Consider the following 26,892-nt stretch of genomic DNA (forward strand, 5'->3'; position numbering starts at 1 on the left):
GAATTAGAATTACATAGCCTACATATATACTTTAAATATACAGTTAGCGCACAAATATGAATACTTACTGAATCGAAATGCGAAATAACATAAATGTATTTTAATATTATTGCGGATTATGTTTTTGTACGGGCTGTACGGTTAATTAGGGTTTTCTATTGGGAACATAAGAATATTAGGAAAATTATTAGGTATGTAGGATTTTTTTTCTCAATACACATTTTTCGTAAAATCAGATGAACTAAACGAGTAGAAAATGGTTCCTTTTCTTTCTTGGGTGTATTCCCACCTATCCCCGGCGGGAACGGGAACAGATGGGAGCAGAGGGAGCAGATGGGAATACACCCTTTCTTATTGTAGTAATTCTTATTAAATAAGTCACCCTTAAAAAAGGCGGCTTATCTTTTACACAATCTGCGATCTACATACTTAGAAAAAAAGAACAGTTACCCAATTATTTTTCCTAATTTCACTCAATTTTCAAAACCAAATAGGAACCGTGCGCGTTGGAGGGTCTGCCATCTTTTGGCCTGAATCGGAACAATAAACATGTAAATTTACACGTCATGTGTTTTCTTGTGCATAGTAGGTTCTGCCATCTTGTGGGCTACATTGGAACAATAAACATCACATTTACTCCTCGCGCCAAAAATCTGACGGCTCCTGTGCTGCCTCCTATAGTTCATGCACGCTCCCTATAGGTCAAGCCAATATAATTCCTTTTATTTTCTTTCCCCGGCTGCAAACATTAATTTTATTTCGTTCTAAATTTTCGCTTAGAATGGATAGCTTTCGTCCCTTGGCCAACAATATGGGAGCGCGGTATGTTGCCGTCCTTTAAACCCTTTGGGGGGTTTTTGCTGACTTAGAAATAATGCCTGGTCGTACAAGGGTATTATGTTCATGTTGTATTGTTCAAAGGGTTTGCAACACGGGCCGATTGTGGGGTCTTGTATATGGTGAACCATATGGTATTAATCTCGCAAAGTCCTTTTAAGAACTTTGCACAGACTTGAATAGAAATAAGTTTTTGGCAAAAAATTAATTTTAGGTACAAGCTTTTTATCGCTGACTATAATTTTCTTTCCATAGGCAACTAATACTCATCGAGAAAATTCTAACAATCAGCTCTATGCCGTCATAATATTGCATTTTCATCCGATTTTCATCGGAAGTGGGTCAAAAGCTTTAAAGATTTGACTTTCACTAACAAAAAAACCTACATACATACATACATACTATCAGGGCAAGCTAAATAATAGCCTGTAAAAAGTGAGAAAATGTCATAAACGCATCATAAACGTCATATTTTCATAGAAAATAAATATTAATGTCGACATGGCCACACTTTGTCATAATGTCATGCAAAGATAGCTTGGTTCAACTTCTAAAATATGCTTAACTAAATTTTCGGTGGTTGGCAAATCATCGATACGTCATCTACTTCGTACCAATTGTAAGAAAAGTTTGACAGTTGATGACTGAATGCAGTCGCCATTTCTGAAGTTCGATAATATGCATGGTGTGGTGCAAACACAGAATAAATAATAGTACTGCCGTACAGAAATGATAATTCCTACAAAACCGACCCGTAGTTTAATGACGTACCCTCGACGGACGGACGGGTTTGGACCCGGGTACGTCCTTAAACTACGTCCAAAAGAGAGGTATGGGCATTGTGAATGTCATCTCGCTTTGTGTGGTAGGGCACAGCACAGCGGATATCATTCTAGATCTAGAGGGGAGCCCAACTGGGGAAGTACCTCCACCTTACAGAAAACCGCAGCCAAATAACACTAGACCCTACTCATAGTGTTGTGTTCCTGCCGGTAAGTAAGGTTGCCAGAGCTCAACGAGGGGGGGATGCTAGGGTCGGCAACGCGCATGTGACTCCTCTGGAGTTGCAGGAGTACATAGGCTACGGAGATTGCTTACCATCAGGCGGGCCGTATGCTTGTTTGCCACCGACGTAGTATAAAAAAAAGAGAAGTTTGACAGCGATTCAGGGACGAATCATGCTGTCCCGTTCCAATGTAAGGCACTATCCCTGTCGGCTATTTAGGGTTGTCAAAATCCAATTCATTATCTTATCTGTGGTCGTGCACGCAAAAGGACGTCAAGTTGAGCGTACCCTAATAATTGCTCGGAGCAATGCTGAGCCGCATGGAGCCGAGAATGCCCGAAAGGAGGAGTGTCGCCCCACTGCTGCAACTCGCTCTTTAGTGAGGCTTAAACTAGAGAGAACTTATTGCATGCAATTTTCATTGCATTGCAGTATCTGATCAAACTTTGAAAGTTTTAAATTTGTACCTTAGTAGTCGGAGATGTAACGTAAGAAATAGCTATCCATCACAGCTTGATCCCAATTTTATTTATGATTTACGAGGCAAACGAGCAGACGGATAACCTGATGGTAAGCGATTACCGCCGCCCAAGGCACCCGCAACACCAGAGGGGTTTAAAGTGCGTTACCGAAATTTTAGATGGGAGTACGCTCTGTTCTTGAAGGTTTGAAGGTCGTATCGGTCCGGAAATACCGACAGTTCATTCCACAGTTTAGCTGTGCGAAGCAGGAAGTTTCTGGAGAAAGGCACAGTTAAATGTATAATGACGCAGCTATTTTAGGGTTCCGTACCCAAAGTTCCTTCTGTCCGTCTGTCACCAGGCTGTATCTCATGAACCGTGATAGATGGACAGTTGAAATTTTCACAGATGATGTTTTTCTGTTGCCGCGATAACAACAAATACTAAAAAGTACGGAACCCTCGGTGGGCGAGTCCTTCTCGCACTTGTCCTGTTTGTTTTCTGTGGACTTGTAATCAGACCGATTGACCCTAATTATGTCCTGAGATGATTTTTTCAGAGACGGCCTAAAATGAAGACTTTTATGGAATATTTTTGCACACTTAATCAAATAATACATAAAGCAGTAGCGAATTACACTTTTCACTAAAGTCCCGGATAGACGTGCGAGTAAGTTCGCGAACTTACTCGCCCGTCTATCAGCCACTTAAGATAAACAAGTTAAATCTTTTCAATTTTACTGTTTACCGGACCATACTTAACATGCTACTAGGGTGACCAGATGCCTCGTCTTTTACGGGGTGTCCCGTATTTCAGGCACGAAGTTTTCATTGTCTCGTAATTTGGCGAAACCAATACGGGACAGTACATTTCCCCGTAATTTTATGATTCAATGGCATTTAATGATAAAAATACCTATTGGAACAATATTTATTTTGTCGCACACAGCGGTGAACACCAAGCGATCCGATTTGATATTGTTTTTTTAAGTCTTACATTGAGAAAATTTGCATTTGTACAGGTTATTTAATTGATTAGGTATGCCAAATGTTAGTAACAAAAAATGAATGTTGATTTTTACAAAAAAAAAACGGCCCTACCCGTATTTTAACCTCGAATCCCGTATTTTCAATGTAGTTTTCTCGTAAAACCAGAAACCAGATCTGATCACCCTACATGCCACCCACACTCATCCGTCATATTTAATGCCTCGCAAATGTGCCTCCATTGCCACCAGTTATTTCCCAAAGGCACAACCTTGAATATTTAATACTGCCCAGTCCGAAACGGGCATTACCTTACTGGACCGCGTACCTTACTAAACTGCACATTGCAAAATCAACTCTAAAGCCTACTTCACAAGGTTTATATTGATACAGTAATGTGTAGAGGATGTGAGTTTGAAAAGCGAACGGTATGTGTCATTTTAGTAAAATTGGTGACATGTTCGCAGTTTGTAAGTGATATTTTATTCAGCGGGGAAAGCGACATGCCACGTTCGTGTGGTTTAGCCTGTTCGCGAGCGTAATTATTAAAAGAATAATAAATGTTGTTTTAATTTGTTTTGACAGCGAAACTTGTTTCAAGGTCGCTCCCTTTGTTTATAGGGTGAGTAGGGTGACATATATAGCTACCCTTTATGCCCAAAATAACGCTTATTATTTTCGTAGTCGACATCTAGCGTCTAGCTAGTGGATTTATCATTATAATAAATCCTAAAAATTAGAGATCCCGTCCCGTCATATAGATCATCTTCCTCGCGTTATTCCGGCTTTTTGTCATGGCTTATAGGAGCCGGGGATCCGCTTGGCAACTAATCCCAAGAATTGTCGTAGGCACTAGTTTATGAAAGCGACTGCCATCTGACCTTTCAACCCAGAGGGTAAATGGCTCATTGGGATTAGTCGGTTTCCTTACGATGTTTTTCTTTTACCGAAAAGCTACTGGTAAATATCAAATGATATTTCTTACATTACTTCCTAATCTATATCTCATTGGCACGAGCCGGGGTTTGAACCAACGACCTCCGGATTGAAAGACTCGCATGCTCTCATCGCTAGGCCACCAGCGCTCAATAGAGTAAGATTAGGGGACCATTTCTCGAACGTTATTAGACTAATAATATAAGTCCTCGAACTGTCGAAGGCCCATTTCTCGAAGGGTATTAGTCTAATATTATTAGTGTGTTGCCATGGTAACCCATACGACTTGACAGCTCGTGGACTAATAATATTTTTACAGTACATATGGGGCTACTTTATAGCACTAGTGCGAGAAGTAGCATATTACGTTACTGTGTCGAACATTTAAAGGGCCATATGTACTGTAAAACGTTGTACGATACATGTGCGAATAGGTAATTCGCAACTCGTGTCGATTTAAAACACTCCCTTCGGTCGTGTTTTAATTTATCGCCACTCGTTTCGAATTTCCTATTTTTCGCACTTGTATCGTAATGTACTAATCTAATACCGTTCGAGAAAGGCCCCAAGTCGTATGGGTTACCATGGCAACACACTAACAACATTATACTCATACCGTTCGAGAAATGGGCCCTAGATAGTTGTTCAATAATCTTCTCCTGTCGTAGGATGCATTTCCCGGAACTCCATTTCCCGTGAAGCGAGTCGGAATGACAAGCCGAGTGGAAATGACAGCTGGTAGACTGACATGCCGATTTATTACATTCTCATCCAATTCCGTTCAAGGAAATGGATTTTCTTTTGAGGTAAAAGTTTTAGTGGAAGTTTTCGAGGGCGAAATGCGAATAGCGGTCTAAAAAGATATAATGACGCAGTTTCTATTCTATTGACTTATCACAACTGACAACATGATGTACAGTATTATTTATTTTATTAAAGTCAAGACCTTTTTTTTAAATCATGCCTTCTATTCGATTACTGGATATTTATAATTCAAAATATGTATTTTAATTGACGCTATTTAATTATAAATAGGTTTTTTTGAGCGAAGCGTTAGCAAAGATCTCCTTTTTAACTCGGGCATTTTGCTTTCGTACTCGTATGTTCAGATGTTCTCCTCTGCAGGTCGCAATACTTAAAACTTTATTTATTATTTTTTTTTTTTTTTTTACCACAAGGCTCGGAAACCGGTTAAATTTCCAAACCGTTATCATGTACTTGGCGCAAAACCTTTTAATTTCGGATTCGCTCGAAAAACCGTTATTTTTAAACCGGTTTTTATGAGAACAATAAAAACCGGTTTCTTCCTATGTCGGTGTCTATTTTCATGTGGCACACCATCAGGCCAACCGGCCGTTGCGTGTCTCTTCGAATAAACCGTTTTTTTTTCGGTTACAATAAAGTTCTTAAAAGGTTCGCGTTCTTTTAAAAGTTCGGAGGAAAACCAATTATATTTCAAAAACCGGTTCCGAGCCTTGCTTAACTGATTCTCAAGAAATTTTGTGACCAGATTCTATGATTAAATAGTTTTTTGTCGATCCAGTTTTGGGAAATTTTTCAAAATACTGAAATTGGCATAAAACAATATACGCCAATAGCTTCTATTAAGACCATTATGAGTTCACTGTGATAACGGTACAACGAACTAAGAATATTTCACTTTTACATTTTCTAAACTTATCGTGTGGTCTACAGCTCATAGAGCCACTAGTTTTAAATATGTTTTTATTATTATTAGGCGTATTTACTTTATATACTAAATTAATATATCTATTCTACTTTATATTCTAAATTAATATATCTACTCTACTTTATATACTAAATTAATATATCTACCTTACTTTATATACTAAATTAATATACTTACTCTAATATTATTAAATGATGACTTACCATTGCTCATGCTACATAAAAAATAATTTCATATACACACCTACAAGCGGTTATGTATTCGTTTTTCGTTTTCCAATATTCTCACCAGTCGCTTTTCGGTGAAGGAAAACATCGTGAGGAAACCGGACTAATCCCAATAAGGCCAAGTTTATCCTCTGGGTTGGAAGGTCAGATGGCAGTCGTTTTTGTAAAACTAACGCCTACGCCAATACTCGGGATTAGTTGCTAAGCGGACCCCAGGCTCCCAAGAGCCATGGCAAAATGCCGAGACAACGCGACGAAGAAGGGGCAAGCGGTTGTCGTATTCGGAAGCTCAACATCTGTCGACTTCATTTAACTTTGTTAGACGCTAAACGCAGTTTAACTCATTAATTAACACAAAGCGAGCGACAAGTTGGCAAAGTGACCGATATAACTTGCGATGACCTCGTTTGTGAAGTCCCGGGTTCGAGCCCCGGGGGCACTCTGATTGAGGAAGCTAAATTTCCGGTCAATAATGAAGGATCTAGTTAATGTTTAATTAACTTTGGATTTTTCAGGAAATTTCGCTTTGTGCCGAGTTGGTAACTTTGTCTTCGTTTCATGAGTGATCTCGTATTTAGTTTATATCCCGGCCTGGCACTCGACGAGTGGCATGGGAAGTCGCAAGGGAAGTAGGCAGAAGCGCACAGCTTGACAGAGTCAACTATTGTGATGTTCGACTAAGTATTATTTTATTCTAGCTAATCCGAAAAGGCCGATAACGTATATCCATGGACGACGGTAATTGCTCTGTCTCCTAGCCTAGGTACATTATAAAAAATAAATTACCATTGACATGTTTTATACGTTTAGCGCACACTGTTAACTCGTCTAGGATAACGCTTCTGTTAAAGACCTACACCAAAATGCCCCAGTGCTCGACAACTTGTATTTTATCGTATTTTTACACAGGTCAAATTGTGAGAAAACAACTTCAAATCAAATAAACAATTCTCCATGAAAATTTAACAATCTTGTTGAAGTCAAAGTCCAAAGAAAAACCGTTTACTTTGTAATTGTAACGTTTCTGCCAATTATTGTTTTAGCAAAACAACGCTGTTTGAAAGTTGACCCGTTGGAGAGTTCTCATTGGTTGCAAAAGCGAGCGTGATTTGTGTGCTCAAAACCAATGTAAAATAGATATGTCAAACTTTATAATAAGAATTTCACAAAAGGATCGTAAACACCAATTTTTTTTAAATACTAGTTTAGAAACTTTTTGGAATAAAATCTAAATGTCAAAAAATACGGATTACCTAATATACCCATTGAGTTATCAATTTCAACATAATAATAAGTAAATATTTATTTTCAATACACTTAATCCCACGGTGTTTCATCATTCATGTAGTTTTGTCTGCTATAATAGGCTTTAGAGATAAGCTTACTTTTTGCATAATGTTTAAATTTCCTAACAGACAACTCAGTGATGATATTAGGAAGTTTATTGTAAAATCTTACACAATTGGCGATGAATGATTTTTTAATTTTATGGACCCGAGTACTGGCACTGCGAGCTTAATCTTAATCTTATAAGCATTGTTCGTATAAGGCCGTAAGTCATGCTTAATGTCTAGGTATAATGGTTATGCCAATCGATGAACTCGACTCTGTTAAATTATAATATTTTAGTATTTCCTCTTCTTATAGGCTTTAAGTACCAATTGTATAAACTCTTTTGAGTCTGGGTTACCTACGAGACAGGCTGAGCCTAGTGTAGGAGCCAGAGCAAACTGACTAGCATATTCCCTAGCATAAAAAATACGCATGTCCTTCCTGTATGTTCTATTTTTGATTGTATTTTTTGTTTGCGTTTTTTCTGCATGCACTTTTTGTAATGGTAATTGTATAAAACAAAATGCTGCTGTTAATAAAGTTAATAATAAATGTATTATGGCCATTTCTACGTAACGTACAAATAGCCATGACCATGACAGATAAACGTCAGTCTATATATATATGACCATTGGCCGAGCTATGGAGTGTGGAATTAAGAGGAGTGGCATCTCTTATGGTAGAACTGTTGCAAAAGTGTCCAGCTGTCAGCTATAAATAATAGTTCCAAATCTCTCCAGAGTAGCGCTAGAGTAGCTAAGAAGTTAGGCGTTATTGACGGAGTGAATTGCGCTGTCTATGATTTGATTTTTTTGTTCAAGTACTCTAGGTATTGTAGCGCCACCTATTTAAAGTTTTTTGATGACACTTTTTGGTACATGGAGATTTCGTTCCTTAACTCCACCTTCCGTAGGCCGAGCTTTTCGACGGAGGGGTAAGCTCTTAAAGGCGTTGTTAAATCCTCCAAGACTGTATACGAGATTTGATCGAATGTCTTAGTGACAACAAAATTTGTATCGCAACCTCACGTCCCCGACCTTTTTGTGGAAGTCCGCAGTTATGAAATAAGTTTCAAGACTACTACATAATAATATTTGCTTCCTCCGAGTCGTCAACGGCGAAAGTTTCCACATTAGCATACTTAGGATAAGTCTTGAGGACTCGGATATTCGATATTACGTTCCGGGTCTACATATTGTTGTTATTTTTAGGTAAAGATTCAGCTTTGTGTCGGGGTTAATTTATTATTTTGTCATACCATCTAGTGTTGAAGTCGCTGTTTTCTATAGTTAGACCGCTACATATTATGCTCACATGTGTATTATTTCAATAACTTCTTTAAAATGTATCCCTGGTACCATAGACTAACTTAATTAAGCTGTATCTTTTTGTCGCAGGACGGTGACGTCATCGAGCTGTGCCAAGTCAGCGACATTCGCGCTGGAGGTGTGCCAAAGGTGAGCCATAGTTTTTGGTCGGAAACGGAAACCATCCGTCATCGTTATTCAGCAATAACGGTTTGTACTCTAGATGGGTGTTAAATTACTGTCACTTAGATTTTTCGCGATGTAAATGAACTTACAAAATTATCTATTAGCCTAGATTAGCGGTCAGCACACTTGAGTAGAAGGTAACCCAACCTCAGTATAAATCTGTCAAAGAGCCGCGAATATTGTTTTCAGTGAATTTTTAAATTGAAGGAAAAATTTAAAATGTACACCTGGACTCGAACCTCCGACCATTGGAACACCGATTAAATTTGTAGTAACGCTCGCAGACTTTAGACTACAAGCTTTTATCGCTGACTGTAGTTTTCTCACCACCGGCAACTAAGACTCATCGAGACAATTCTAAAAACCCCAAACACAAGTCCTTAAGTATTTTAATGATTGTATTTTTTTATTTAATTAGTTTTAGAATTATCTCGATGAGTATTATTTGAAACACAATTAGGTTGCGTTGTTTCATCACAGAGATCCTATTGGCCGTCTCCCATCTATTAAGACGGGAGGTGGCCATAGAAACTCTGTGGATGATGGCATCAGATTAGCTCAATGGTACCATAATATTGCATTGTCACCCGACTTACATATGTATGCAAATTTTCAGCTCAATCGGAAAATCGGGAAGTGGGTCAAATTAAGCTTCCAAGATTTGACCCGCACATACATATACATACCTACTAACAGGGCAAGTTAAATAAAAGCTTGTAAAAAAATGAGTTAATAGAACTCTAGTGTTCATTTTTGAATGACTTAAAAAACCGGAATCTTACTTCCAAAGAGGAAAAATTTAGGCCTGGATGTTGTCACAATCAAATGGCCTCCTAAATACCAAGTATAATAAAGTTACGAGAAAAAATTTCACTGACCAACAACTGACCACTGATCAGAACACTCGTCGGCATTGTTCAAGCGCGTGTCAAACACCGTTTTACACTTGTAAATTTGAATGTGTACTCGCTTTTAAATGGACTTCAGTATTTCTTATTAAATGTGGTATGAGGTTCTTACGTAATGAACCAGTGTAATTTACTGTCCTATCTCTCGCGTACCTAATGTGTGTGCACGAGATACTTTAACTGTAAATTAGAGTGAATTTACTCATTCTTAATGTGTAATTTTGGCGTAATGTCCCTCATAATATAAAGTTGTAAACTCACGCAAAGTAGGGCACCTCTCAGAGGTCGTTAAAAATAATGCGGACTACTTCAATGTTGTCGTAAATTTTAACGGAACTTAATGACATACTTTAAGCACATGATTTGTTCAACTAAATTAAATTATCTTATTAAATATTTTATGATTTGTGATTTTCTTAGTTGGCACCCTACTGTATATTAATTATAAAATGAAAAAGATGGTGGTCACTAAAGAGAAAGTGACCAAGTCTACCGGTGGCCGAGGCGGAAATCGAACCCGCATCTTCCGCTTCCGCGGCTAACTTCCTGACCACTAGACTACCCGTCCTCGACGGACCCGTCCCTAATACTCTGGTGTATGCTATATTTGAAAGGCTAGGCGCCATTGACCAGCTCTAAGGCCGATCAGTGTGTGCTTGCACCAGTTGCACCTCCTATACGAATTCTTCACATGATTACGGTATAGCGAGAGAGATGGTGCTGTCATACAACTAGATGTATCAACTAGGTGTTTCTTTGGTACATATATGAATATGACAAAGAAAGAAGAAAGGAAATTATGTATATAATGGGATGGTATAGACAAATCCTGTAAAACAAGTATTTACCATCAGTTTTTAATCGCTGGCAACATTTTACCATAAACATGAGCCAAAGACCTGCATTAGTTTAAATTTTCATTGATATTTGTTATTTTGAAAATGAATGGCGCCATACATCCCATGACTGGAGCAAAAAACCATAGTTTTAATTGGTTAATAATATTGAAACCATTTGCAGTAGCTTTCATTGAATACATAGAGAATATAAAGGGCGAATAGGACATTCAACTATTAAAGCATAAAGCGGTAGAAATTTTACAGATGTCGGTAAAAATATAAAAAATACTCCAAATTTTCTCTTAAATGTGCCATGATTGGTGCCTTTAACATATTAACATCATTTGTAGAAACATTTGACAATACTCTAAAGTAACACACACAACAATAATTACTTAGATGTTAAACAGGATCCCCACTCAGCATATTGCTACGGCAAGCCATTTCAGTTTACATGATTCATTGATTAAATTAACTTATTGTTCATTTGCAAGTCCAACTTTTTCCCGTTGCTACTCGTATTATGATAACCTCTAAACATCAATGAATGGCTGATGCCATGACAAATTTCGTAAAGCAATTAAATTTATTTATTAGAGATTTTGGCGCCAAAATGTGTATTTTTTACGACATCTGTCGGCAATTACTGAAAAGGAAGCACTAATAATATTTAACACATTTTTAAATTAACACAGTATTCGATAAAATCCCGTATACGGTATGTATAGAGGAAAAATTTACGCCATGTGAACCTAGCCTTAAACATCATTTGACTATTACTAAAGGATCAGAAAAAAAATAACTTTTTTGACTCACCCTAGTGTACATATCTAACAAACCACCCCTCCCCAGGACTCGAAGCTGAGCACGAACTTGCTTAACAAGCACGGGGAGACGCTGGAAGACAAGTCCCTCACCATCTGCAGTGGCACTGACTACATCAACATCAACTACCAGCATGTCGTCTGTCCCGACGCCAATACTGCCAAGGTAACTTAGTAACTGATACTTATTGTATAAAAGTTAAATAAGTTAGGTCAATATGAAGAAGATCCTATAAGGGAACACCGTCTACCAATGGTATTATAACTAAAGATAGGTTATAAGGCGCTCCAAAATCTAAGCTAAATTGTATAAGTTGTTTCACGTGATAACGAGCTGTCGCACATCGGAAGATATCAATTCAATAGATACAATTCAATATTTCAGACCGTGTCCATAGTGTTAGTGTACACTATCTTAATCCTATGTTAGTTAAACCTATACTAAATTATAAACTAAGCACGCATCAGACTAGCTTAAGCTTATGTTTAACAAATATAAGTATGACAAAAATGAATGAAATAGGAAAATTGGTAAAAAAATAACAGGTTTCTTCGTAGGTATAGAAATAAAATAAATATGGAAGTATTTTTTGTGCTCCTTAATAAATGAGTATAACCTATCTTTAGATATATAATATCAAGAGTTAGAAGCGACAATAGAGCATGTAGATGGTCTTACCTGATACACAGTCTTCTCCACATTGATCTTGCTAGATAAATAAATACGTCGTTCAGACACAGTCAGAAAGGAAGAACTTCGCTCCTTCTGATCTACCGACCTTCTTTATGTGGAGTAGGTATGTGTACAATCTCAAGAGTTAGAAGCGACGAAAGACCTAATACACAGTGCTCTCCACATTGATTTTGCTAGATAAATATACACTTTATCGCAATACTTTGCCGGTACAGTAACATGAAAACTGCTCAAGTTGGGGATCGGTATTTGATTTTGATAGAACATTCACATTTCTGTACATGATGAGGGTTTGAATTTATATCATTGACATATATCTAAGGATAAGGGCCTTACGGGCAATAAGAAGAGACCAGTACAGCGGTGTCACGCACACGAATTCGAGCCAATCGCGCAGTATATCGACACAACGCGATTGGTTGATGAGTTCGCATCACGCGCGCGATTGGTCGCAACTAGTTGCGTTAGACTGCACGATTGGCTCGAATTCGTAAGTGACACCACTGGACTACGCCCGTAAGGCCCGTCCTTAGATATATGTCAATGATTTATATTTATTTATTCAACACATGCAAAAAAACGTAACATCCATCCCTTTCTATTGGTTCGGCGTGAAAGAGACTATATCTTGCTAGATCTGTGCAAATGTTAAACTGTTAAAGATCTTTTTTTGCTCCATTATACTCGTACCTACTGATAAACTTGGAATATTGCAATTTTCTGCTTGGCCTCGCTTAATAGTATAGTCAGCATCAATAATAGTGGATAGAACAACGCGCCAAGAGTATCTGACGCGGTTAAAGTCCATCTATTCTAAGCTAAACTCACGTTAGAACGGCCCGAGTCCTGGCCGAGGCATCCGATACTTCTTTCTACAGAAAGTATCACGTGATCAGCGGGTGTCACCGGTCACCTGTCATAGAAAATGAAGTGTCTGTTGCCTCGGCCGTGGCGCCCGACACTTCAGTTTTCTATGAAAGCATCACGTGATCACCGATCACCTGTCATAGAAAAAGAAGTGTTGGAACGTCGGAATTTTGTCCCCGACCTGGGCCGTTCTAGCGTGAGTCATCGTTAATTCTTCCCCGACTTGGACGAACCATAGTGGGGTAATCATCATAAATTTAACAATTCTATATAAATATTATGTTTATAATGACACTACTACACTTTGTTTTGATAAAGTTTACAATTTCCGATTATTTAACTTGTTAAGTTAGGTGTAGTCGCATCCGCTATCATTGATGCTGACTATACTGAAAATTGCAATTCTTTTAGCTTTTTCTCACTACTTAGGCTCAGGGCGAGTCCGGCTAGAACACAATTACCTATTTCTCGCAATCGCTGAGCTTCACGACCTAAATTTGAATCGGTACTGAATAATCTGGTTACAATAATAAATTATGAACGACAAACTAGTCGACCTAGAATCCTAGAGTCAGTACAAGCTAAGTTGGCAATGATTTGGATAGCCCAACCTGTGCAAGTGTTAAGTAAACGTCATTATTTCATAGAAGTTTGACGTTTAAAATAACACTTGCACTCTCTGGGCTGTCAAAATCGCTGCTAATTTATCTGGGTCTGACTCTAGTCGCCCGTGTGGCGTGTCATTCTGTTTTTTTTTTTTTTTTTTTTTATCTACATATTTAAAAGGAGCCTTTATCAATGAGACATGTCGGCTCCGTTGGGCCTCTAAATTACAGTTTCAATGTGTTACGAGTTGTCAAAAAAACTATACACGAATTGCGCAGTTTTAGACAGCGGTTCCGCCAATATCGAGTGAAAAACCCCAATATCAGTTACTGCATAACCCCTAGCTTATAGCTCATTCTGATACATTCACAGTAAAGTCATGGTATGATACGGTGTAATGGTTCATTCTGATACGTTCACAGTAAGGTCATGGAATGATACGGTGTAATGGTTCATTCTGATACGTTCACAGTAAGGTCATGGAATGATACGGTGTAATGGTTCATTCTGATACGTTCACAGTAAGGTCATGGAATGATACGGTGTAATGGTTCATTTTAGTTCAACATCAGAGTAACCGGAACTCTATTTTTAACTCCTACGCTTACTCTGGTTATAATATTATCAGAGAATCGTTGAGCATTACACTTTTTGTCTACAGTACTGAGAGTTCCGCTACTTGACACTAGATGTAGACTACGAAAATAATAGTATTTTTGGTAACAAAACTATTGTATGGAGTGAGCACTCTTCCTAATTCTCTTTGCTTGTACGGACAAGAAATAAAGACTTGGAATATAAGCTGGCATCTTGTGACGTTATAAAATTCACAGAAAATCATGTGTTTGCGTCGGTATTTATTTAAAGTCCCGAAAATAGGTTTATCGCGAATATCAAGCAGGCCAATTCGAATGTGCACCTGAAATCACACCGATATTGGAATAATATTGGAATTATATCAGTATTAACATTATCTGGACATAATACTATTGACTCTACTATCTTATCTGTACATAATGTTAGGCAAATAAACGCATTTCATTGAAATAAATGCGTTTCTTCATTTATTAATTCACTCATTCATTTGCGCGGGCGTTTTGTTGGTTGCATGTGCCGACAAGTCTGGGCGAAATGAATGCGCGAAGTACAGCTAACTTAATTAGCCTGGAGGTTTCTATAGCTCCAATGATGTCATCTATAACATTCCTAAATTTAAAAATATAGTGAACCTCCTTTTATAATACATTCAATTTAATAATCATTCAGCGTCATCATTTAAGAAGGGTTGTTAAGGACAATTAAAAGAAAACATCCGTTTTCACCTTGAAAAACATCGGACCACCCTTTTATTCCGTCAAACATCAATAACATTTGTTAAATATACGGACGGATTAAAAAACACACGTTATAAAGTTATATACGGACGGATAAGCGTAAGAAGTTGAAAGACGCTTTGCTGTCAAGAGAGGCTTAAACCCTTTTCCCATTGCCTTTTCAGTTATTCTTTCTTACAGATTTGGCAACATAAGCACTTGAAGTCTCTTTCGCGCCTACTTTATTGGAAAGGGAAGGATGATGACGATAATAACTAGTTCATAACTAGGTCAAAATTCTTTTCGTTGTCTTGTTTTTTGTCCCCAAAATGTGACGGAGTGTAGCTTTTTGTATGGGATAATTTTTAGTTTATTTAATTTTTCTCAAGTAAAATGTAATCTACAGCTATTAAGACAGGCAATACCACACGACTTTTTAATTTATTGGTTAAAAGCCACCAACACTAACGTGACAGAGTGGTCAGAAACAACGGAAATAATTTTGACAAGAAGAAACGAAAAGCATTTAGACTCAACTACCAAATGTCCACTTGCTTCAAGTTGCGTTCAAGTAAAAGTCGGCTAGGTTTATATGAAACTGTTTGAATTATGACTGCACCAGAGTTACTGCTGCGTGGTGCAGCGTTGCAGCGAGCAATGGGCGATGCCACTGTCAATTGCCTTTATAAATAGCGCTGTTTTGCCTCCATTTCTTTTGCGATTAGAACATTCAATGCGTGAATCATTTAAGATTATTGACATTGCCCGGGTCAACGCTGCAGCAACACTTCTGCAGTCATCATCCCAATGAAACCTATCTATTCAGCCTGTATCTATCCACTGCTGAGTATAGACCCCTTCTTTAATACCTTTATTATTCTGTCTGTGTTTTGTATATTTTTTCTTTTGTTTTTACCTGCCGTCTTTGTTTTACTGGATGGTCTCATCGAATGATCATCGCTGGAAGTCGCCAGCAACATGCTGAGATGAACCATTCCATGGCACATTTTCCTTCCTTTGTTTTTCTGTTTTGCCTAATTTTCTCTTCTATTCTATTTGTGCAACATAATACTTTTTATATTCTATCAAATGAAACTTTACCTTTATCTTTGGTTCAATTCTCTGGGTTTCCCAAACATTAACGTGTTTTGCGTAAGGTGTGGCTGGAAGGCCTGAGGAGGATCACCCACAATGTGAAAGCCAACAACGTGTGTCCTATGACGTGTCTCAAGAAGCAGTAAGTCGCGTGGCATGCCCGCCGCATGGCTTTGTGTGTAGGTTGTTGTTAGGTTCAACCAAGAAATAAAATATTTAGAGAATCCACTTAGATGGCAGTTCTCAACTGTGCGTTGCTCCAGAAACTTCCTGCCTCGCACAACTAAACTGTGGAGTGAACTGTCGCTCGCGTTATTTCCGCTGTACAAATCTTCAAGAAAAGAGCGTACTCCATAATGGCTGATAAAGCACTTGTAACCCCTCTGGTGTTGGAAGTGTCCATCGACGATGATAATTGCTTAGGTATCATCAGGTGGTTTCTCTGCTGTCATAAAAAACCGTTGTTATTGTAAAAGTTATGTCGCGCAGATGATCACGTTTTTACAGTCTGTCATCGTGGCTGTCACGTCACTGTCTAAGTCACGCATGACACGATAGCCGATAAAAGTACAATTATAAAATCCTTGCTGCACTATCTATGGCCAAAGATATCGATATTTATCAATTTCTATTTAACCTCTAAACGACAAAATGTGAAAGATTCTAAATACAATGGAATGGGAGGCCTTCCTATAGGTCTCTAGACAGCTAGAGGATAAACAGTCGAATATAGGGAGATGTTCAGTCGATCGATAGTGACACTCTTATCTATTAGAATGACAGTATCACTTTTTATGGTCTGTCAAAGAAGTGAATGATTATACGAAATAGTACATTTGCCTACGATTTAAAGTGAAATATTTACATAGAAGCTTTTGTAATTCAAATAAGGGAAACTAAGTTCGAAATACCACTCTCCACTGTTTTGAGTGACGTGGCCGGCAGTGTTCTGTATTCGAAATCGCAAGTGGAAATAACCAAGTTATCATTTGCGCGCGAAAATCACGAAAGTGAAAACATTATTATGTTGGCAGACGTGAAAATGCCTTCAGAATAAACTATAATCTAGATATTTTAATTGTTGGTTGAATAATATGAATTTAATATTGTCTTATGTTTTGGGATATTATTCACGCTTTAACGTATTTTAGTTTTTATGTTGCATAACCTGCGTACAACTAAAAAACTTCCTAATAAGAGTCGGTCTAAGCTAAGCTACAGCTACCTCTGTTCTGACGTCATATTTCCATAGTATTTTGAATGAATTCCATTTATAAAGCTGTACCTGGTGGTGCTCCCACGCTGTTGTATCTGCCAAACCAAAGAGTTAACAAACATCGAAATTTCTTTTTGTACCTCTTTATCACTCGAATACGCAAGAGCGATAGAAAGGCAGATAAAGAAATTTCTATTTTCGCGGTAGAACCTCAGTACAGAGTTAGAGGGATCCTACGTTATATTTTATAAGTCTTGGTCAGTAGGTGAAGTTTTTACTGTACGCAGGTTTTCTAGCACGTATTAATTGCATGTTCATTTGTTTGTTTAATCGCTTTCTGCTAAAGGTATGGAAGGAGAGTCTCCGAGCCATCACTCACAACAACAAAATCAACAATGTCTGTCCAAGAACCAACCTTATGAAACAGTACGTAGAATTGATTTTTATTTGCCGTAGCTTTACTGTAAAATTACAGGAATACCCGTTCCAGATTTTAGGCGTTATTTAGTGCTTACTATGTAATAAATGTTCAAAACTCATTTGTAAATTATCCAAAGCTTTTGAAACGGGCGAAATTAAAAAAAAACGTGTGTAAAAAATGGCGGTGTTGCCGTCTATAAATTAAAAAAAGCGCTTATTTAAAATTGACCTACATTCTGCAATAGTAGCATAAAAACCACGTGTTTTAATATATTTTTCTCATCGTTGTTATGAGAAAAGTTACCGACACGTAGGACGGGAAGCAATTTGTTGCCTCTGGGAGTTTTTAATGCGAAAAATAACAAGATTAGACGACGCTGTGTCATGTAGATAAGGCAGATTTTTCATGCATTTCAGCTGTGGATGATAAAACAAAAATACTGCCCTTTTTTTTAGGGAGTTACACACAATTTGTCTTTGTTTTAGACACAAAATCTAACCCATAGACAAACCCATCTAAAAATCTTTTTGTCAATTACTACAACAAAAAAGTACTTTAATCTTGGAGGTTGGAGGTCAACTGGAGACGCCTCGACTGTAATTTTTAGTACAAAACAGTCTGCCGATGTATGCGTGGGAGGGGCAAGTGACGTACAAATAACCATGTCAGATAAACGTCAGTCCATACAATACATATGACATGACCATTGGGCGTGGTTTTCGACAGAGGGGCAAACTCTTAAAGGCGACTCCAGTTGTTAAATCCTCAAAGACTAATTAAAAAAGTAATTTGCGTACCTAATCAATATATTTACATAGGAAAAGGGCTTAAGTAAATATAAACATTATTTATTCAAAAATTCCGATAAAAGCAGATCGGGTTTTTGGATCTCACCGTAACAAATACAAACAATATTTATCTTTTATATATACACTTACAGACAGAATTGTTCTTTTGAACTCCTGAATTCCCTCATTTATTCGAAATTCAGAGATTCCCCATTTCTTCGTGTCTGATGTTCCCGTCTGTAAAGAAAAGAAAAATATAAGAATTCTAATAAAAACGGGCCTGCCGAATTCTTTTGTAGACGAAACTTTGAATAGATTTTTTACAGTTTGTTTTCGGACGTGAAAATGGTATGCTGATGAGAAATATTTTCTTACAATCTTTTATTTATCTGCATACTGCTGCTGTTTCCATTTATGCTTTGAGCCAGTCAGTTGTTTTGGCAACATTATAAGAAATTGTAAAAGGCATATACTTAAAGAATATTCTTATTTGGATTTTTTAAAGAAAACATTGCTACAGAAAAACGTTACTCACGATTATAAAATGTATGGACTAAAAGTTTAAAAGACAACAACAGAGCATCCAAATAAACATAGTATAGTTTAATTAAATAATATTTTTCATTGCGTAGATACTTTCACCCCCAGTATTTTAACCTAACATTTAAAAAGAAATGTCAATAAAAACACGTAGCTAAGTAATTTCACACGGCACAGCTAAAAAGTAATCCAATTCTGCTAAATCAAATTACTTTTAGTTCGGAACATTGATTGCAGACAAAAAACGAACAAAGCCCCGACTGCAGTGAGTTTCTGTGGCTCCTAATTTAGATCCACTTTGAGTTACGTCGTAGTTCAGTTTGAGTTGCGACATGGCGCTTTTGAGTTGAATTCAGTGTTTGTTCGGCGCAAACATTTGGTAGAAAGTTGGGAATGGATACGACCTGGGTGCTTAGCCAACGTGTCAATCGTAAAGACGAAAGTGGAGGACCCGTGCGAAATCGCCTTTTCATACAAACGTAGTGCCCATTTTCCTCTCTAGATATTAACATTATTGACAATATTTTGACACGATAGGTTGTATATTAACTACATTTATACGTAGGGCACGTTTGTTTTTTTTCTACTTTTATATTATTATAAGAGTTAGAAGCATTTAAAAATTTGTATGAAATCTGTTTTTTGCTCCTAATTTTTACAATAATCGAAAAATCTAAAAAGGCAAACTTAGGGGCATAGCTATGGTTAATATATATCAATTCATGTAAAAATATTTTCCATAATGTCAATATCCAGGAAAATGAGGACCACGTTTGTATCAAGAAGCGGCCGTCCCCTTTCCTCTTAACGCTCCGTAGCGTAACGTAGTCATCTCTGTCTATCACTCTTCCGTATTAGTGCGACAGTCAGCGTTTCGTTCGCTGCAGAGCGTTAACGATTGGCACGTTGGCTACGCACCTTGAAATGTGATTCTTAGAATTTATCTTTAAGTGTTTTGTAAGTGTATTTCTTATTCAATACTTAATATATTACATAAAAGCAAAAATAATCGGCTAAAAATTCACACTAAGTAGTACACCATATATTCACATATAACTTTCATTTACCAATATTTAGGTAAACGGTTCATCCATGTTTTGCAGTTCTTTGGTTCAGTTTAAAATACACAGAAACTTATATGAGTGTTACTTTCACTAAAAGAGGAAGCCTGAGTATCCGCAAATCATTGACATACCTATCTAAGGACGGGCCTTACGGGCACTAAGAATGGTGTTAGTTCAGTGGTGTCACTCACGAATTCGAGCTAATTGTGAGAGCACTAAGTTGCGAGCAGTGTTGCCAGCGCATAACTCCAATTTCGGACGGTGTGTAATCTGAAAAGGGACGGTTTTTATGACAATGGGACGAAAACGAACTTGGAATATTTTATCATAGTGTATCTCAATATATGTCTAAAACAAATGTGTATCACTGAATTTGTAAGTGTGTTAAAGTGTGATACTTATGATTTTATGCATTTGTAGATGTGCAGAGCCATAGATGGTAGGATCCTACAGATGTGCTATACGCGTGCGTCCGTGAGGGACAGAACATACGCAACACAGCAAGATGATTGGTCGGATATGGTGGGCAACAAATAATCCGACCAATCATCTTGCTCAATTTAAAGTGGGGAATTCAAAAAATTGTGAGAATGTGACAAGGACAAACATAGACCATATTTAATGTTTTCGTTTTTTTTTCTCAGATTTTGATTTAAGTTTTTGGATATATAGAGTTCCGTTATCTGTACAACTCGAGCGCCACCGTTCCTCAAAAATATTCTAGCGAAAACGTATAGAATTTCCGTAAATAAAAGGAAAATTACATACATATTTTTTGTCCTTAATTGAGATTTCGTGTTTATTCTGATCAGAATGGGAAGCCTAAACCTACCAATTTTCATATCAATCGAAACCTGAGAAAAAAATAAAAACTGACACATTTACTTACTCATTTTATAAACGTAGTTTCGACGGCGCTATTTGGGCTATGTATTTGATTCAGGAGGCCTACCGCGAACCACGTTCGACGTGCTGCCTCTCTGTCGCACTTGTAAATTCGTACGTAAGTCTGATAGGGAGGTAACACGTCGAACGTGGTTCGCGGTAGGCCCTCAGATACTATTAGTTAACTTTGTTTTCTCGCAAAATAATCTAGATATGTTCCTCTGAGATAATGTCACAGATTATCACCTCCTCTGTAAGACTAAAAGTTTATATTCCCAATGCAAACTACATAATGAAATTATAGCAGTTGTACCCAAATAATTACGAAGAAATAGACAATTATTTAATTGAATACTTACACAAATACAATAGGATTCACCACGTTACCGAAATTTGCCGTTTCTTTGACCGACCGATCAAATGGTTGTAGGAGAGTTTCTATACTTTCAACTGAATGAACGCTTTAAAACAAAATAATTTTGGAAAACTTTAAACTTAAGAACGCTGCAAGGAATAAGGGCTCTTAAGTACCTAGATCACAGTGTTTCTCTTTGACTCTCACTAGTCGCTTTTCAAGTTTACAGTCCTCGACGTTACCACAGATAATGGCTATAACACAAACTAAAACTAAACTAAGGCGAGATGTAGATTAGATACAAACGCGGAAACTATTTTTGTTACGTAAGTTACATTTCTTATGTTGGTACACCTGTCAAACACTATAGGCTACTACAAAGTGAGATATGAAGCTTTATAAAACTATATATAAGCGAATGCTACACATTCGATATTCGCCGTGGATGGAAGATATTTATCGACCATGTAGCAAAGTAAATTGTCATTCGTCACTTTGAAATTAATTATTCTAGGCACTTAATGCCCAAAAGGGACGGTAGCTTGGAAGGGGCGGGAAAGGGACGGTGTGGCATTAAAAGGGACGGAAAACCGTCCCTTTTAGGACGATCTGGCAACGCTGGTTGCGAGCAATAACGCGCGTGATGCGAACTCATCGACCAATCGCGTTGCGGCGTTAGACTGCACGATTGGCTCGAATTCGTGTGCGTGACACCGCTGTGCTGGCCCCATTCTTATTGCCCGTAAGCGTCCTTACATATGTTAATGACGCAAATTATGTTATGGAACACCAGTACCCCTAGTGTAAATATTTTCGACAGCGAAACGTGACGTACGCGTTTGCGTTAAGTGTCATTTTATATGAGATTTTTGACTTTCCAAAACGTCCCGCTTGGCGCGCTGTTCAAAAACCCATACAAAATGAGACTAAACGCAAACGCGTACGTCACGTTTCGAAACCGAATTTATTTACACTAGGGGTACTGAACTCGAAGGATACCTACCTACTAACAATATGTATAGCACAATATTAACCTTAACAATTACTTTGGAAAAGGCTTAAAAACTAAATAAAATAACAACATGTAACATAACACGTTTAACGCTTTTTGCGCTGTTGTTTTAAATATGTTTAACGTTAGATATACAGTGTGTATTTTTGATATAACTGCAACAAAGTATTGATACATTGCGTGCTGAATTATTTTATATGGAAAAATAAAAGTCGTCTGTTTCATATAAAACATATGAAAGTGTGTTCATTAAAGCCTAAACTAACTATCCTTTAGTTATGCGGTCGTATAAAAAAATACACGCTATAGATTTTATAAAAAAATATATAGTTTTATTAAATGTGGTGTTTATATTTCAATATTAGCACGAGTGTTCAAGTGTTTGCATGTTTTTACGAATCTAAATACTTAAATAATGTCAATAGTTTATGTTTGTATTTACCTAACTTTTACATGATAATAGGGCCAGTCATAACGTTAGCATTTTTTATAACGTGTTTTAAATACGTCATTATTAGCGAAAATTACCCATGTCTGATTGTTGACCAAGGGATGAAAGGTACCCATTTCTGTCGAGGTATAGTTTGGCGCTCGAACGCAGTGAGAGTCCCGATAGTCCGAGACTGAAATGGTGCCGTCCATCCGAGTCAAACACTCTACTTTTCATTTCGAATACGAGGAAAGTAAGTAAAACCCTTTAAAAAAAACGGTCAAGTGCGTGTTCGTTTTACTCGCGCACCGAGGGTTCCCATTCAATTTTCATATTTTCCTCCATAAATTTTTTTTTTTTTCGCTACAAAAAAATAATAAAAAAATTTGAATGATACCCCACTTGACCTCTAGTCACTAGACTTTGACATTTTGCCCCCTCTTCATAGGGCATTTTGCATATTAGTTAATAAAAAAATTATAAATACTTTCAATGTCAAATCACCAAATTTCAAATCCATAGCTTAAGTGGTTCTCGAGATATTTAGCGATGTGACAGACGGACGGACGGACGGACAGAGTCGCACCATAAGGGTTCCTTTTGTACCTTTTTGGTACGGAACCCTAAAAACACGGCTAAGTTTAAACTTCAGTAGTATTAACTAACAATGTAGGTAAAAATATCGTTATTTATGGAATGCGGAGTTCTTAATTATCAGAATGGAAACTGTACAACAAATCCATTGAAAACCAAAATTTAATTAGTAAGTACAGTGCTCTAGAGCAGAAACGTATCATTCTGCACACATTTTAGAACAACAACGACCCACTTTCAGTGAGAAATGAAAAATAATAACATTAGCTGAGTGCTTTTCATAATGTAAAATATAATTTAATTTAATACCCAAGTAACCTAATTTATTCGAGACGACGATATAATATACTTTAAAAAAGCAATATCGTAGCGTGGGAGTCCTAACAAAAGAAGTATTTCATAAAAGATGCGGTTTACACGATAGCATTTTTTAATTTCGTAATATAGAGGGTTAAATTTAATTTAAGAATAAGTCGCGACTGAAAACCTTTTCACTTATACGAGGACCATCTGACCCTGAAAAAATATAATTAAAAAAGTGGCTGTGACATAATCGGACAGACAGGCGGACATGACGAATATATAAGGGTTCCGTTTTTTGCCATTTGGCTACGGAACCCTAAAAATCTGACCTTTTCAATACAAAGATGATCGTTCATCCTCGAATAGAATAATCTTGCTTGACAACTTTATTATTATTAATAAATATTTGTTCCTGACTCATTAATGATTTCTATGTTTAAAAGTATGTATGTATCTATATAAGTATGTGTAATCATCGCCTAGTACCTAGTACAAGCTTTACTTAGTTTGGGGCTCGGTCGATCTATGTAACATGTCCCCTAATATTTATTATTTATTTCAAAACCAGTACAACTTGACAGGAACAATTACCAATGCCAATTCCACTTTCTAACCCCAAAACATTATTCTAGTTGGATGCGTCTCTGTTTCCTCACGGACCCCAAAGGCAAGGTCCCTGTCAAGGTGGTGGCCCGAACCTTCGCATCAGGCAAGACTGAGAAGCTGGTGTACCAGTGTCTGTCGGAGCTGGGGCTTCCATCAGGGAAGAATGAAGCTATGGAGAAGGAGGCCTTCACTTTTGACAAGTTCTACGCGCTTTACCATAAAATCTGTCCGAGAAATGATATTGAAGAATTATTTAGGTCCATGTAAGTCTCTCATTCTTTGCCATACCATAAGATACGGCGCTGTACCATAAGATATATCCGAGGAATCATAGAGGAACTGTGTAGGTCTGTGCAGTTGTACAATACAACATTGACTTTGATAATTTTTTTATTAATTACACTTTTATACTCTAGCAGCGAATACAAAGACGCCTTGAAAATGCGTTGCGTAACTTATACTTCACACATAATTAACCCTTTTGACATTGGGCTGTAGCCACGCGCGTCTGTTGACGTCTTTGGCGGTCAAAGAGTTGATAATGTTTTCTATTCTTTCAGAACTCAAGGCAAATCCGACAAGATCAACTTAGACCAGTTCGTGAACTTCCTGAACGAGAAGCAGCGTGACCCCCGCCTAAACGAGATCCTGTACCCGCTGTACGACGACAAAAGAGCGGCGGAGATCATCAACACGTACGAACAGGATGAGGCTGCAAAGAACGAAAGTAAGTACGGGTTGTTTTAGGTATTAGGAAGGGTTTTAACAGGTTTAACATAACTATACAAGATCAACCTGGACCTTTTTGTGAACTTCTTGAACGAGAAGCATCGTGACCCCCGTTTCAGCGAGATCCTGATCCCGCTATAGAACGGCGGAGATCATTAAAACTTGTGAACAGGATGTGGCTGCAAAGAACGAAAGTAAGTACTGTTCTGTACAAAACAAAAAAATTACATGAATTAATTACATTTTATATTTGTGTAATCCGAACCCAGATCTAGATAATCTCATACTAATTGTACTTAAGCCTGATTCGAGCATCTAAGGGGCGATTGTACCAAACCGTCTTTCACCGTTAAAACGTTGAAAATGTTTATTGTATGAGTGATTTCATAGTTCGCTGCTGTGTGGAGTCAATCAGTCCCTCAATTATGGTTGGTTCAAATGACTTTTAATAACTAAAATAGAATCTAAGGAGTAGCAAACATTGATTATTTCCAACCTTCTTCGTTAAATACGTCGAACTCATTTTTCCAGAATGCCTAACGAAAGACGGGCTCATCCGCTACCTCATGTCCGATGAAAACGCTCCCGTGTTTCTGGACAGACTGGACAACTACATGGACATGGACCAGCCGCTAGCTCATTATTACATCAACTCCTCCCACAATACGTACCTCTCGGGACGACAGTTTGGTGGCAAGAGCTCTGTGGAGATGTACCGACAAGTGTTGTTAGCTGGATGTCGGTGAGTATTCCTTGACAACTACGTGTACTGAGATATGAAATAGCCGTTGACTCTTAGTATAACTCCTCTTACAACATGTATCTCTCAGAGCGACAGTTTGGTGGCAAAAGCTCTGTGGATAGGTACCGACATGTGCTGTTAGTTGGGTGTCGGAGAGTAATTCAATAAATTACCTAAGCTCACTGATATAAGAAAGTAGAAGACGACGAAGAATGGAGAAGCCCAAAATACGGTCAACAAAAAAATTTAGTTCGCATATTTAACCAATCCGTTTTCATGGTTTTGAAACTAAAAAAATGTATTTTCGACCATATTTAACGAACGGAATTTCTGAAATAAATAAAATATGTATCTAGAGATATTATTTTATCCTCTTGTCCAAGTGTCTTGTAGTCCTTCTGTGACGTAGAACATCAGTGCCTGTCTTGCTTTTCTGACACATGATTCTCTAAAATTTGTCCTTGTCAATCCTTTTCAGCTGCGTAGAACTCGACTGCTGGGACGGCAAAGGCGAAGACGAGGAACCAATCATAACGCACGGCATGGCTATGTGCACAGACATCCTCTTCAAAGACGTCATCTACGCGCTCAGAGACACCGCTTTCGTGACGTCGGACTACCCCATCATATTGTCGTTCGAGAACCACTGCTGCAAGGCGCAGCAGTACAAGCTGGCTAAATACTGCGATGAGATCTTAGGCGATTTGCTGTTGAAAGAACAGCTTCCTGACTATCCGGTAAGTCATATACCCTTATAAGGCTGCCTGTCCACTGGAGCGGAGTAGTGGTGGAGAGATGCTTGGCATTTTCAATATTTTTATCAAAGTTTTAGCCCCCTATTTATACCTTACCTACCTCTGGATACCATTCCTCACTTGATTTTTTTTCCAGTTGGAACCCGGCCAGCCCCTACCACCGCCTTCAGCGTTGAAGAGGAAAATCATGATCAAGAACAAGCGGCTGAAGCCGGAGGTGGAGCGGCAGGAACTGGAGCTGTTCCGTCAGGGGCAGTTCGTTATTGAGGACGAGGTTAAGGAGGACGCTTCTGCCGTCGCCGTGCCTGATAAGAAGGTATAGTCTCAAACCAATACGG

General features: G+C 37.8%; 1 protein-coding gene across 2 annotated transcripts in view; it reads left to right on the forward strand.

Annotated features, from left to right (window-relative positions):
- LOC133525526 (1-phosphatidylinositol 4,5-bisphosphate phosphodiesterase) overlaps positions 1-26,892 on the forward strand; it is a 178,013-nt gene that overhangs the window by 125,247 nt on the left and 25,874 nt on the right. The window contains exons 4-11 of one of the 2 annotated variants that reach the window (XM_061861797.1): positions 8,873-8,932; positions 11,568-11,705; positions 17,677-17,756; positions 24,355-24,591; positions 24,889-25,055; positions 25,589-25,799; positions 26,278-26,536; positions 26,691-26,870. In XM_061861797.1, the coding sequence (XP_061717781.1) occupies positions 8,873-8,932; positions 11,568-11,705; positions 17,677-17,756; positions 24,355-24,591; positions 24,889-25,055; positions 25,589-25,799; positions 26,278-26,536; positions 26,691-26,870 (1,332 nt within the window). Of the gene's footprint in view, positions 1-8,872; positions 8,933-11,567; positions 11,706-16,176; positions 16,257-17,676; positions 17,757-24,354; positions 24,592-24,888; positions 25,056-25,588; positions 25,800-26,277; positions 26,537-26,690; positions 26,871-26,892 lie in introns of both variants that reach the window. The other variant, XM_061861796.1, reaches the window with a different exon arrangement.

The sequence above is a fragment of the Cydia pomonella genome, chromosome 15, assembly GCF_033807575.1.
Source record: "Cydia pomonella isolate Wapato2018A chromosome 15, ilCydPomo1, whole genome shotgun sequence".
Classification (NCBI taxonomy): domain Eukaryota; kingdom Metazoa; phylum Arthropoda; class Insecta; order Lepidoptera; family Tortricidae; genus Cydia; species Cydia pomonella.